The sequence below is a fragment of the Schistocerca nitens genome, chromosome 1 (assembly GCF_023898315.1).
Source record: "Schistocerca nitens isolate TAMUIC-IGC-003100 chromosome 1, iqSchNite1.1, whole genome shotgun sequence".
Classification (NCBI taxonomy): domain Eukaryota; kingdom Metazoa; phylum Arthropoda; class Insecta; order Orthoptera; family Acrididae; genus Schistocerca; species Schistocerca nitens.
Window position 1 is genome coordinate 643,143,134 of NC_064614.1, and position 15,118 is coordinate 643,158,251.

Below are 15,118 nucleotides of genomic sequence, written 5' to 3' on the forward strand. Positions count from 1 at the left end.
ATTTGCTATTTATTGCAATGTTTGTATCATCGGCAAAAAAACAAAACAAACTTGGCATCTCGTAATGTTACTGATGAAAGGTCATTGATATACACAAGAAAACGTAAGGGCCCCAAAATGGAACCTTGTGGGATCCCACATGTAATTAGTTCCCAGTTGGATGATGCCTGATAGCTTGATACATGTCTCTTTCCTAATAACACCCTTTGTTTCCTGCCAGAGATATAAGATTTGAACCATTTTGCAGCATTTCCTGTTATACTATAATATTCTAGTTTACTTAAAAGGATATTGTGATTTACACAGTCAAATGCCTTTGACAGATCACAAAATATACCAGCTGCCTGAAATTTTTTGTCTAATGAATTAAGCACATTTTCACTGCAAGTGTAGATAGCCTTCTCAATATCAGAACCTTTTAGAAATCCCAACTGTGACTTTGACAGTATGTTATTTGAGATAAGATGGTTATAAAGTTGACTGTACATTACTTTTTCAAAAATTTTTGAGAATGCTGGCAACAGTGAAATGGGACGGAAATTTGATGCTATTTATTTATCTCCCTTCTTAAACAGTGGCTTAACTTCAGCATATTTCAGCCATTCAGGAAATATTCCACTAATAAACGACTGGTTACACAGATAGCTTAATATGTTACTTAGCTCAGAATCACATTCTTTAATTAACTTTGTTGATATTTCATCATACCCACTAGATGTTTTTGATTTTAAAGATTTTATGATGGACATTATTTCTGTTGGGGTAGTGAGGGTCAAATTCATATTATGGAAGTTACTTGAAATGTCTGGTCTAAGGTAATCCATAGCAGCATCTACCGAACCTGACAACCCCATCTTTTCAGTAACAGTTATAAAATGTTTGTTAAAAAGTTCTGCAACACTATACACATCTGTCACCAATGTATCATTTACTCTTAATGCTATTTGTTCCTCTTCATGTCTGGTTCTACCGGTCTCCTCCTTCACTATATCCCATATTGTCTTTATTTTGTTATCTGATATGACTATCTTTTCCTTGTAATATATTTGCTTTGACATCCGTATTACAGTCTTTAATATTTTGCAGTATTTGTTATAATGTGCTATAGCATCAACATTGGAAATGTTTCGGATTGACAGATACAGTTTTCTTTTTGTTTTACAAGATATCCCTATTCCTCGAGTAATCCATGGCTTCTTTGTAGACTTTGCTCTAACCTTGGTAAGTTTTGGGGGAAAGCAGTGTTCGAATAAGGTAAGCACTTTATTAGCAAAAATGTTATATTTTTCATTCATGCCATGAGCACTGTAAACATCAGTCCAGTGAATGTCTCTGAGGAGTGTCCTAAAATAATCAATTTTTGGCTTACTGATTACCCTCTTGAGCTCAGATTTAACAGATTTTATATCCTGTTCAGTATTAACATTTAACAGAAGGAACTGCATGTCATGGTCTGAGAGGCCATTGACTATTGGTTTTGTAATATAATTTTGTTCATTGGACTTTTCTATAAAGATATTATCAATGGCTGTTTGTGAGCAAGTGGCTATCCTAGTGGGGAACTTTACAGTGGAAATTAAGTTGAATGTTAGTGTTACTAACTCAAATAAGTTCTTATTGGGAGAGTCTTTAAGGAAATCTACATTGAAATCACCAGCAACCACTATTTCTTTGTTTTTGGTTGTTAAATGGGCCAGTACAGCTTCAAGGTGGTTGACAAACAGATTAAAGTTACCTGCAGGTGCTCGATATACACTTAATATTATGAAGGATTTTTTGTGAAATTCTTATTCTGTTGCACATGCTTCCATATGCTGTTCTAGGCAAAATTTATGAATGTCTATGTTCTTAAATTTATGACAGTTCCTGATGAATGTGGCAACTCCTCCTTTCTCCATTTCTGATCTACAAAAGTGAGATGCTAACCTAAACCCTGTAACACTTAAAAGTTCTATACCAGTGGTCACATGATGTTCAGAGAGGCAGATTATGTCAGCTGGGTTTGAAGACTCTAATTCATCTATGCAGATAGTTAATTCATTAATTTTATTTCTCAGTCCCCGAATATTTTGATGCAATAAAGACAACTGACATTTCTCACTGACTGAGTTAAAATTGGGTGGAGTTAAAATATCTGCTGACAGTTGAAAATTCTTAACCAATGGCTGTTTATGCTGATGTAATAAGCTGGAATTATGTTTTTTGATTTCTTTCTCAAACTGAAGGTTTGTCTCAGTTCTAACCTCTCTTAAAATTTGCTTTCTTTCTGTCCTCCCTACCCTAAAAAAGGGTCTTTTCTGAATCCTATAACCACTGGTATTTTACCACTCATGACAGTGCCTCCCCCCTTTAACTTTCCTGCTATTTCCCCAGCCAATTTACCCTTCCCCTTCCTGTTGAGGTGAAGGCCATGCCTAGTATAATCCCACCTACTGAGAGAATCAACATGAACCACACCAATGTGTGACCCCGCACCCAACATGAGCAACCATTCCAGCTCCAAATTAACTCTCTTGACAGAAGAGTTCAAATGAGGTCGGTCATGGCGCCCAAGAACAGATACAAACTCAACACTAGTATGCCTCGGTGCTGATGCAATCTTCGCCAGGTCACACTCTATACTGTACCCAGGATCTCTGTCAATACTGTTACCTGCCCCACCCACTATAACCACAGTGTCTTCCTTAGTGAAATCTTTGCAAAGTGATCCTAAATCCTCTGTCACCTGCTCCAGACCAGCACTAGGTTTAAAAAAATTGGTGACCTGGTATTCTAATCCTAGTTCATCCTGCAAAAGTTGGCCAACACCTCTTCCATGGGAACTACCTAACAACAACACTTTCTTTCTCTTTACTGATTTCCCTACTTTCTTACTTTTCAATTTGCTGCTGAAAGTTTGTTGTGCCCTGTCTACACCTGCAACTGCTTGAGGCTCACCAGCTTCTAACTGAAGCAACCGGTCAAATCTATTTTCCACATTCACCATAAAGCTGTCAGACGAAGTTCTAGGCCTGTTCCTCCTGTTGCCAGTTAGTTAGATGTGAATGTGTTGAGGTTAACTTCTTTAGCCAGAAATTTGCTATTTTATCTTTTCCAGGGGCTTTCCAATTGTGAGTAGAATTAATTGCTCGGGTGACTCCATGTTGCAAAATTATCACTTCAGGCATTTGTGGTATCATCTCGTATGTGTCTGTTTCTGCTTGTATCCATCGTGCATGCCTGTTATGTTGTACCGGATTTGACCATATGTTGCTCCAGAAGTGTTCCATGTCTGTTATGTTTGGTGGATTGTCTATTTTAATGTGTGTGTTATCTATTGTCTGGTAAAATTTCTTTTGGTTTGTGTTGAATGTTTGGTTTTCTTTCCTTCTATTTTCACTTTTTTTGTATCTTCTAAGTCGTTTGGCCAATGCTTGTAATTTCTGCTTCTTTTCATCTAATTGCTCTGTCGCTTCTTGTTGTGGGATTTTACCTAACCTAGGTTGGTCTAGGTGGAGGAGCGGGGGAGGGGGGGGGGGACGACCAAACTGCTTGGTCATTGGTCCCTTGTTCCTGGTAAACAATTCCACGACGGAAAGAATAAAACAAAGGCACGTACAGCACAATACTGAATGAAAGGAAAAACCACAAGAACGAAAGAGATGCAACAAACACTACAAGGAACAAAAAGAGGGCAAGAAAACAACAGAGACACACAAGAAACAGTTAGAAGAGATTAAAACAAGACAGCAGATTACCGTGGCTAGCTGACCACAAGAATGAAAAGGAGAAGCCAACCACTCTGCAATGCAGTAAAACCTCCAGCCTAAAAGCAGTAGAGTAGAGAAAACTTATATAGGATAACACACCCCCCCCCCACACACACACACACATGAAACGTAAAACTATTAGCTGATAAGGCGTTGTCTGCTAAAATTAGCTGTAACGAGTCCGGTAAAGGAAGTTTACAGCGCAGAGCAGCCAAAGGAGAACAGCTTAGAAGTATGTGGGCCACTGCCAATTGCGAGCCGCACCAGCACTGAGGCAGTCTTCATAGCGCAAGAGGCAGCCATAAGTCGCCCAAGTGCCAGAGGCCTGCATGGAGGACTTCCACACATTTGTAGTCTCCTTAATGGCACGCAGTTTGTTATGCATACCGTGACTATGGCATTCCCAAATTGTAAGCACAGGTCAGTTATTGACATGCCGATCTCCGTAAGTGGTTTCCGCTTAGCCTGTTTGGCCAGCCTGTCAGAAATTTCGTTCCCGGGATTCTGACGTGATCTGGGGTCCAAACAAACACCACTGAACGACTGGACCGTTCTGAACGACTGGACCGTTCCAGGGCATAGATGGACTCCTCAATGGTCGCTACCAAAGGATGACGAGGGTAGCACTGGTCGATAGCTTGTAGGCTGCTCAAGGAGTCAGCACACAGAAGAAACGACTCTCCAGGGCATGAATGGATGTGTTCAAGAGCAAGAGATATAGCCACCAGTTCTGCAGTGAAAACACTGGAGCCGTCGGGCAAGGAATGCTGTTCAATATGGCCTCTGTGAATTTACGCGAAGGCAACATGACCATCAACTATCAAACCGTCTGTGTAAACCACTTCAGAGCCCCTGAACCTGAACACGTCAAGAATCAAGAGGGAGTGGCAGCAGAGAGCCACGGGACTAACTGAGTCCTTAGGGCCATGTGAAAGGTCCAACCGAAGCTTCGGCAGAGGTTTACACCATGGAGGTGTACATGAATGGACCTCAAGTAGAGGTGGTAAAGGGAAGGACACCAATTCAGACAGAAGCGATTGGATGCAAAAAGCAATCATAAGCCCTGACCTGGGCTGCCGATTCGGGAGATGAACTGGCATGAGTGAGAAAATGAGATGGTAATTCGGATGCTCAGGAGAACTACAAATGTGTGCAACGTAACTGGCAAGCAGCTGTGCACGCCTAACCTTCAATGGAGGGCCTCCGGCCTCCACCAGGATGCTGGTCACCGGACTCGTCCTAAAAACTCTCGCTGCTAATCGAAAGCCACAGTGGTGCACTTGGTTGAGTGAACGCAAGGCTGAGGGCACTGCCAAACCATAAACCAGACTCTCATAGTCAAGGCGGGATTGAACAGGGGCCCTGTAGAGCTGCAGCAGCTTTGAGTGACCTGCACCCCAGTTGGTGTTGCTCAGGCAGCGGAGGGCACTGAGGTGCTGCCAGCTGACAAAGGTGAGGAAGCCAAGTCAATCAAGCACCAGAAACCAGTCCTAAGAATCAATATGCATCAACTACCATGAGTGGATCATCATTATGGTAAAGTTCTGCGTCCAGATGAACGGTACGACGCCGACAGAAATGCGTGACACATGACTTTGGGGCTGAAAACTGGAAGCCATCAGCTAAAGCCCATGACTGCGTCTTGTGAATGGCTCCCTGCAGTACTGGAGCAGCAGTATGAAATGCAGAAGTCTACTGCATACAGAGAAGGTGAGACAGACGGCCTACAGCTGCTTCTAGGCCATTAACGGCCACTGAAAATAGAGATACACTCAATACACAGCTCTGTGGGACCCCATTCACCTGGATATAGAGGGGAACTATGGGAGGCACCAACTTGGACACAGAAAGAACAGAGTGGCAGGAAATTTTGGGTAAAAATCTGGAGCAGGTCCTGGAGACCCCACTCATATAATGTGGCAAGGATACGATGTTGCCAGGTCGTGTCGTAAACTTCTCGTAAATCAAAAAAAGACGGCAACCAGGTGTTGGTGTCTGGAAAAGGCTGTTCGGATGGCGGACTCAAGGGACACAAGATTATCAGTGGTAGAGAGACCCTGGTAGAAACCGCCCTGGCACAGAGCCAGTAGGCCACGTGACTCCAGGACCTAACACAACCGTTCCTGCAGCTTACAAAGAACGTTGGTGAGGCTGATGGTCTGATAGCTATCCACATCAAGTGGGTTTTTACTGGGTTTGAGCATCAGAATGATGGTGCTGTCCTGCCATTGCGATGACAAGACACCATCACACCAGATCTGGTAGAAGATGACGAGGAGATGTCACTTGCAGTCGGACGAGAGATGTTCAATCATCTGACTGTGGATCCAATATGGCCAAGAAGTTGTGTCAGGGCAATGTGCAAGGGCACTGAGCAGCTCCCACTCCATAAATGGGGCATTATAGGGGTTTACTTTGGTGTGTAGTGAACGAGAGGACTTTCCTTTCCATACACTGTTTAAGGGTGCGAAAGAATGGGGGGGGGGGGGGGGGTTAATTGTCCGATGCCGAGGCTCGAGCATAGTGCTCAGCAAGGTGCTCGGCAATCGCATTTATGTCGGTAGATAGCACGCCACTGATGTTAATGCCAGGGACACCTGTTTAGGTCTGGTTACCCAAAAACATGTCTGATCTTCACCTAGACTTGGGAAGGTGAGGTATGGCACCCAATTGTCAAGACACACCTCTCCCAACACACTTGTTTCAGTTTTCTTATAAGCTGGTGAAAGTGGGCTTGGAGCCATTTAAAAACTATTAGGTGCTCTAGGGAAGGGTGCCGCTTATGTCACTGTACAGCCCTATGCTCTTTAATGGCCTCAGAATTTCTGGTGACCACCAAGCTACTGTCTTTCGCTGGGGGTACCCTAAGGAACAAGGAATTCTGTTTTCTGCCGCAGAAACGATCATTGTAGTGACCTGCTCAACCACTACACCGATGGCACCACGTGCGGGAGATTCAATGATGACAGCAGAGGTGAAGGCTTCCCAGTCTGCCTTGTTTAAAGCCCATCTGGGTAGGCGACTGTGGGCATGATGTTGGGGGAGTGTCAGGAAGATGGGGAAGTGGTCACTACTACACAAGTCATCATGGGCTCTCCAGTGGACAGATGGGAGAAGTCCTGGGCCGCAAAGTGATAGATCAATGGCTGAATAAGTGCCAAAAGCCACACTGAAATATGTGGGAGCCCCAGTATTTAGGAGGCAGTGGTCGAGCTGAGACAGTAAATTTTCGACATCTCTACCTTGGCCAGTAAGCATGGTGCCACCCCACAAGGGGTTATGGGCATTGAAATCTCTCAAAAGTAATAAAGGTTTATGAATTAGTGCAACCAGGATGTTCAGGGGTACCACACTATATGGAGGAAGATATATGTTGCTGACAGTCAATTCTGGCATTGTTCGTATCGTGACAGCCACAGCTTCAAGAAGAGTTTGAAGAGGCACAGGTTCGCTACATACTGAGTTCAGGACAAAGATGCAAACCCCACCTGACACAGTATTATATTCGCTACGGTTCTTGTAATATCCCGTGAAGGGCAGGGTCCGCATTGCTGGGAACCAGGTTTCCTGTAAGGCAATGCAGAAAGCAGGTGTACAGCTTTAACAGTTGCCGTAGCTCAGCCAGGTGGTGGAAAAAACCAGCGGAATTCCACTGGAGGATGATGTTATCGTGGGGTAGGGAAGGCAAGAAACGCTCAATGAGGCAGTATACCTCAGGGTAACCTGCTGCTATCGACTGAGTACCTATGCGATCAACATCCATTGTGTATGGGGGCCCAGTGAGGTCTAGGTCCTCAGTGGATGCCCAAATCTCCACCTTATCCTCTGACGCAGAGCTTGTAGGTAGCAGTGGTGCCACCACAATTTCCTTGGTCTTTGAGTCTTTCTCTCACTACTCCTTGGGTTTCTCTGGCTGGGAGGGCTTCACCGATTCAGTCTCCGGGACTGAGGAGGATCGTGAAGCCCTACGATCAACTGCTTTTGGGCACTGCAGCCACTGGCAGGTGTCATCTTTCCCACTAGTAGAAATCTGGGAAGGGAGGGAGCCAAGGGACCCCTTCCTAGCGAGAGGAGCTGAAGAAGATTAACACTTCTCCAGCTGAGAAGTGGGGACTGATGTCCCCGATGGCTGGGTGGTGGGTACGGGGTGGGGGGTGGGGAGCAGTGCTCTTGAGGTAGGTGGTGTGGGAGCAGCAGGGGGGAAGTGCCCCACACCATCAAGGGGGCAGGTGTAGTCTTCCAGCTCTGAGAGCCGATTGGAATAGGCAAAATGAAACGGGCTGGAACCATTGTCATAGCAGCGGCGTATGTGGATTCCATATGCACAGGACGTAGCCTCTCATATTTTCTCTTAACCTCAGTATAGGTCAGTCAGTCCAGGGTCTTGTATTCCATTATTTTCCTTTCTTTCTGTAGAATCCTACAGTCCGGCGAGCAAGGGGAATGTTGCTCTCCACAGTTGACACAGATGGGAGGCAGGCGACATGGAGTATTGGGATTTGAAGGACGTCCACAATCTTGACAGGTGACACTGGAAGCACAGCGGGAAGATATATGGCCGAACTTTCAGCACTGAAAGCACTGCGTTGGGGAAGGGATATATGGTTTCACATCATAGAGGTAAACCATCACCTTGACCTTTTCGGGTATGTGTCACCCTTGAAGGCCAAGATGAAGGCACCAGTGGCAACCTGATTATCCCTCGGACCCCGATGGACGCGCTGGATGAAATAAACACCTCATCGCGCTAAGTAGGCACGCATCTTGTCATCAGACTATACAAGAAGGTACCTGTGGAATAGGGTCCAAAAAAATCTATCCACTGTTTAAAAGTCCATAACTTACTAATTGACAGAATTGTTTCACTTTTGGTGAAAGTGTAGCTTACAGTCCAACTTAAAGATATCACTGTAGGTGTTCGAAATGGTCACCATTAACATCCACACACAAACTATGCCGCCGAACTGCAGCACGAACTACTGACTGCAACGTGCTCAGTTGGATATTGGCACATGAATGTACGATGGATTCTCAAAGTTCATCCAATGTGCGTGGCTTTTGTCGATAAATGACGTCCTTTAGTGTTCCCCACAGGCAAAAGTCCAGAGGAGTCAGGTCTGGGGAATATGGTGGATGCTCCACAGCACCTCTACGGCCTATCCATCTTCGTGGTGGATTTTCATCGAGATTTTGGTAGTGGGCTGGGGCACTATCATGTTGAAAGTAAATTCTTCTGTCTCCATACAAGTCTCAGATGGCAGGTAAAATGGATGTCTGAAGCTTCTGAAGGTACACCCCACCGGTAACTGTGGCGTCAAAGAAGAATGGCCCAATCAAGCCCTGGTAAGACAACCCACACCACACATTTACTCCTGGCAAATTCACGGCTTTGTCTACATGGACGTTTGGATTTTCGGCGGCCCAGTAGATGCAATTGTGGCGATTTACTGTACCATTGAGTTTGAACTGTGCCTCATCAGACCACACAATCATCTCTGCAAACTCTTCATCGATGCGCACCATATTAGTAAACCACTTGCAGTACTCCCATTCTACGATCTGGGTTGTCTTTGTTCATTGCATGTAGCAATTGTGGGATGTAGCACTTCCACTTTGCTGTCTTCAAAATTCGCCGAACACTTGAGCGACTCACTCCAGTTTCACGGGCACACTGTCTCACAGACTTCTGTGGTGAGCGAGTGAATTATTGTAACACATGACAGGAGTTAGCTGGACTTGTTACTGTTAAAGGTTGTCCAGATCATTGTTTGTGTACATCTTTAACACAGCCTTCGGCTTCAAATTTGCCTCAAATTCGACTAATCGCTAAACGTGTTGGTGGCTCTGTTTGATACTCATTTCGCCATTGCCGTTGAACCTCATTAATGCTTTCGTACTTAAAATACCACTTCAAAACTGACTTCCTTTCATCGAATGTAAGCCTTGCGCCAGCGATGTTTCCTTGAGTAACTAGGTGCAACTAAGAACAAAACACTGACTATCTGACAACAATCATCTGACAAAACAAAACAATGCTACAATGCTTGAGAGGCACTTGCTGGAACTACAAACTATTACACTACCAAAGATGAGACAACTCCATCAATTAGTTTGCCAGTTATGGACTTTTAAAAAGTGGATACATTTTTTTGGACCCCTCTGTATAATACCCTGTACCATATTTAAGCTCTTATGGGATGTGATGGAAACAGAAACATCCCCCAGCTTGTCACAGGTGAGTAATGCCCGTGACTGGGCAGAAGATGCTGTTTTTATAAAGACTGACCCTGACCTCATTTTGGGTCGGGTCGTTTGGGGAAGGAGACCAGACAGCGAGGTCATCGGTCACATCAGATTAGGGAAGGATGGGGAACGAAGTCGGCCGTGCCCTTTCAGAGGAAGCATCCCGGCATTTGCCTGGAGTGATTTCCCTAAATCACGGAAAACCTAAATCAGGATGGCCGGACGCGGGATTGAACCGTCGTCCTCCCGAATGAGAGTCCAGTGTCTAACCACTGCGCCACCTCGCTTGGTACCGTATTTTGGGCATGTCCTCCACCTCTCCCCAAACTTGTCCTCTAAATGCTCCACAAAAAACTGAGGCTTCACTAACATGAAAGATTCCCCATCAACTCTTGTACATACGAGTTACCAGGGCGAATAAGCTTCACTGCCATCCTTAGCCTAGCGTTCCTACCATTGTGTGGACAGGGAGGGGAACAACTTTGGGTCGTATTTCTTTGCATTGTAGTTAGACCTCGACCGCTTAGAGACTGCTGGTGGTGGACCACCAGCAAGAGATGATGTACTTATGCTTCATGACTTGTCACCTGCCCTGATGCCACCCACTCCAACCAGGGGCCCTCCCCACAGGCGCCACCCAGCCTCAGCAAAGGGGGTGGTCATTGCTGGGAGTCCCGATGCTCCAGGGGGATGGGCATCTACTACTTGGCATACATGGGGAGTTTACAGTGCAGGCATCAGCAGAGCAATCCCTGTTTAGTCAGAACACTACAACCAACAGGGTATATGGCGGCCCCACCACAATGGAGTGGCTACCGTGCTGGATAACAGGTGCAAACAAGCAAACAAGTCCATTATCATAATCAGTGCAGAAAACGATACTGCCCTGTGGATGGAGGAAAATGCACTCAGGAGGGTGACCTCACCCAACAGCTGGAGAAGGAGCAGAAGAGCAGATCCACATTGACGAAGGATGCAAGAGGTCTCAGCCACTGATGGACACAATGCACCATCTAAGGTGCCCTTCCCCAACTGGCTCACTCTTCGGGAAAATTTAGAAGAATGGATGTCAAATCTGACATGGGATCATCACACAAGATCCTAAAAGTGTGAGACTCCTTTTAGTCACCTCTTACAACAGGCAGGAATTGAACCAAATGTGGGCTCTGAATGTTTTCTTTCACGTATGTCTTTACGGCAGCTTTCAGATGAAACTTAGTCAATAGAAATGTCACATTTAGTGAGAAAACAACAGGACAGAACTGTTTCTTATAAACCACAAAGGTATGAGGATGAAGAACTTGGTGTGGAAATGATGAAAACTGTTCAAATGAAAATATTACTGTTTGTTGGAACATTTAATATAAAAGGAAGGGGCTTCCAGAATGTTACACAACAGAGAAGCACTTGGACTAGGTGATAAAATGAACACAAACTTAACAAAGAAACATGTAAGTTAATTCAGGAGATGAGTTACGCAACCCCCGCCTCTTTATCTTTATGAATCTTTAAATTGTTAAATGCATCTGCAACACACAATCAAGAACTAAAAACAGGGTAAGTGAAATTCAGAAAAACACCAAAACTCACTTTTAATTTAGTGAATATTTTTAATAGTGTAATTCTGTGCGGTAACACGACAAGTTGTACAAGTAAAATATAATGTGTTCTAAATTCAAAGAGCCCTGTAATAGTTACTCCTATGTAAGAGAAAAAAAATCATTTCTTCTTGTCAGCAATCACAACCTTGATAAATTCCTTCATGAAGAAACATTTCCACACAAGCTGTTCACTTAAAATAAATACTTTATTCAGCATAATTGGCCACTTACCACCTTAGGTCATTGTCAGACACTCACACTGCTGTGGACACATCCTTGTAGTAGGTACCCACAAAAAATAACATATCAATCAAGTCTGACATGGCACTGCCAGAAGTGGGCACAACCTTGGTCATAAATTAGTAGTATGTTTTTCTCACAGGTATACACAAATATGAAAAACTTTCTAGCCCAATATATGCCATAACTTTCATCTATATAGCCTTTATACACTAAATACATTGTATTTAGTTTACTACTTACAGAGAATACAAGGTAACTGCAGTAAAAATACTGAGAAATAACTTGGCTGCACAGTAATGAAGCAATCTCATCTTTGCACTTTCCCAACAGATCAAATCTGATACATTGTGCATGTATTTTGTATTATTTGGATATACTGAAAACATTAATTATTTATACTTCACAACAACTCTAAATTGATAATGGTGTATGTAGTAGTAAGTAACACGTGAAAGTGAACTGATATTACTCTTATGCAACAGCCCAGTTTATTATTCCATCCCTCGTTTACACTACATCCAAGCCTTTCCAGTACTAATGCTAACAGTTTAGTGTTTCATTATCTTCTGATTTATCTATCCCAACTTAAACACCTGTTTCCATATTTTATATCTGTGTGTGTGTGTGTGTGTGTGTGTGTGTGTGTGTGGAAGGGGGGGAGGGGGTGGGGGGGTGCATGTCAGAAATGTGAAGTAATCAAATCTAGTGCAAGCAAATGAAGTTTAACAAGAGGTGAACCTAGCAGTTCTGAATGGTTTATTTTTATTACCAGATGTTATGCAAGGTTGCAAAGTTCTGCATCATTTATCAGATTAATGTCTTCAACATGTTGGTAGTCAGTGTCAAAGTCATTGAAAGGAGATGAAAGAACACTGGCTTCTTGGATTTTTTCATGAACAGTGTACCTGCAAGTGGTGCTGGCAATGGAGAAGAGATAGCATCATACTGAACTCGTTCAGAATGTTTGTGCACAGATGCAACCCCTACTGATGGTAAATAAACTTGAAAATTTTTCAATGTATGCAAAAATCATATCCACAGGACAATTTCACTGGTAGTTTATTGTGTTGCATGAAAAAGAACCAAAAGCAATTAAAAAAATGTTTGTTGCACGGTATTCAACGAAAATTAAATTTTGCCAATATCTTCAAAACCTGATAAGATAGTGCGGAATGGTTTTCAGATTTGTAACCAGCATGAAAAACTGATTTATGAAAAGTAAATATGTCAGCAATACACAGCTTGTTTATCAACTCAAACATTGAAGCTACTTTAAAATTATATTCACTACAAATTTACATTATGTTCAATGATTTCTCACAGTAAAATACCAAAAAATTTCACTGACTGTGTGGAAAACTGGCAAATTAATAATTTGCCCTGTTAACACAAGTTGTTACTTTCATTTTCCCTCTTGTCTGAATAAGGTAAGGTCAACATTAATATGAACTATTCTCATACAAAAGGAAATATCTCCAATTGAATTACCTTGTGAAATCACAAGTGAAGACGTTGTGGCAGTGCTATTCTGCCGTCGACGTGCATCAGCTAATATATCTATTATAAGCGTAGCAAATTCACGGGCACTAAATCGGGCTAACTTCTGACGACCCTGATTACGTGTCGCTGAGTATTCTGGATTCACTGGTAGGAAAGGAACCACAGAACACCAATCAGCAGGCACTGTCGCATTACTGCCTCGATGAGATGATAGCCAAACTGAACAAGAAAGGAGAAAAAACAAAATTGATGTATTTAGAACACAAATGGTAAAGCAAATTATTCTTATGCATTTTAGTAACCATCTGCAATTTAATGTCTCTCTTGAAGCAACTTCTTAAAAATATTATCATCAAGTTCTACATGCAACCTTCATGAATCATAAATAACATTATATAAAACGGAAACTTCTATTAACAAATATATTATAGTCATAGTGCAACAGATGGGCTTACTTTCAGATTTTGCAATTCCTTGTAGAGCTGATAGAAAAACACAAATTAACAGCAATAGTACTTCCGACTTCCAAAAACCACAATTTCCTTCTTCAGTAGTGAAAACAGTTAGAAGATTTTGGAGGAGTATTGCAAGTAAGTCAGAACCCTTGTCAAGAGGTCTCCATCAAATAAGAGAGGACGAGAGCCAGTACGGTGGCAAAGACAGATGGATACAGATGAAAAGAAAATGGTAAGGGTAAAGAATGATAAAAGGGAAGTATAATAAACAGAGTAAAATAGGGGAATATATATTACAGAATATCAACAGACAAAGGCAGATGAGGATGAGAGGATACATAGAGAGAAATTTCTCCTTTCTCAAGTTCAGAGAGAAATTTTCTAGGTAGGAAGATCCAAATGGCCTGTATAGTATTGCAGTTTCACATGGCTCTGCTGTAGAGAACACCCATTAACTAGGTGCTTGATATCACTAAGACCGACAGTTCATGTGCCTTTTCATATTTTCAGTCCGTTTCACTCTAGTTGTACCAATGCAGAAAGCCACACTATGAACATGTCAACTGACAAATGATGCAAATAATTTTGCACATTTCCTCCTCCTATCTGTTAGTTTATCTTCAAGGTGGATTCTGAGTATCCTGATCCAAGCCCCATCCTCCAACCTCTTCCATACGCAATGTACTTTTGGCACTTGGTGGCAGAATTTGTGGTTTTAAAAGCAGGGATTATTGTCATTATTCATTTGTAAAACTTCATTTTGGCTTTATGGAGAGCTGCACTTACTGATGCTAAGTACATAAGCAATATTATTTCATTTCTGTGTTTTCTTGTGATGTACACTAAAAACTAGCTCAGTATACCGAGTAACTTATGAGCCTTCTTCCTGCAGTTTAACCTACATTCTTCAGGAAAGAAACTTTAAGGTTAGAGTTTATCATGTGTTCCCATAATCATAGTTGCTATTGCTGCCCTTCAGTGATTCTACAGGTAACTTTAATTTTTAATTTTATCCATTATAAGTGATGTTATTACTTACTCATATCTATTTCTCTTCTATCAACTTCATCATACACATCCATTGCTAACTCTTCAAATACATGGTTTGGCAGCTGTAAAATAAATTGAGTACATTAGCTTAAAAAAATAAATAAAAAAGTAAAAAAAAATACATATAGCTCAAAATGAAAACTGAACTGAGAAAACTGTGAAATTATGAGGAAACATCAATTGGTTGGCAAAGATCAAAAGGAAGAGCATGTCAGTCAGACTCCGGGATGTGAATGGCCTGCCTGATGTGAAGACAAGAGCAGAGACAAAGATGAAG

The 15,118-nt window shown here is 42.6% G+C and overlaps 1 protein-coding gene across 1 annotated transcript in view; it reads right to left on the reverse strand.

The window, feature by feature from the left end:
- Positions 1-15,118, reverse strand: part of LOC126258184 (ARF GTPase-activating protein GIT1) — a 311,125-nt gene that overhangs the window by 165,019 nt on the left and 130,988 nt on the right. Inside the window, exons 6-7 of the mRNA XM_049955621.1 lie at positions 14,831-14,903; positions 13,325-13,555 (exon numbers count right to left, since the gene is read on the reverse strand). Coding sequence (XP_049811578.1) covers positions 13,325-13,555; positions 14,831-14,903 — 304 coding nt within the window. The remainder of the gene's footprint in view (positions 1-13,324; positions 13,556-14,830; positions 14,904-15,118) is intronic.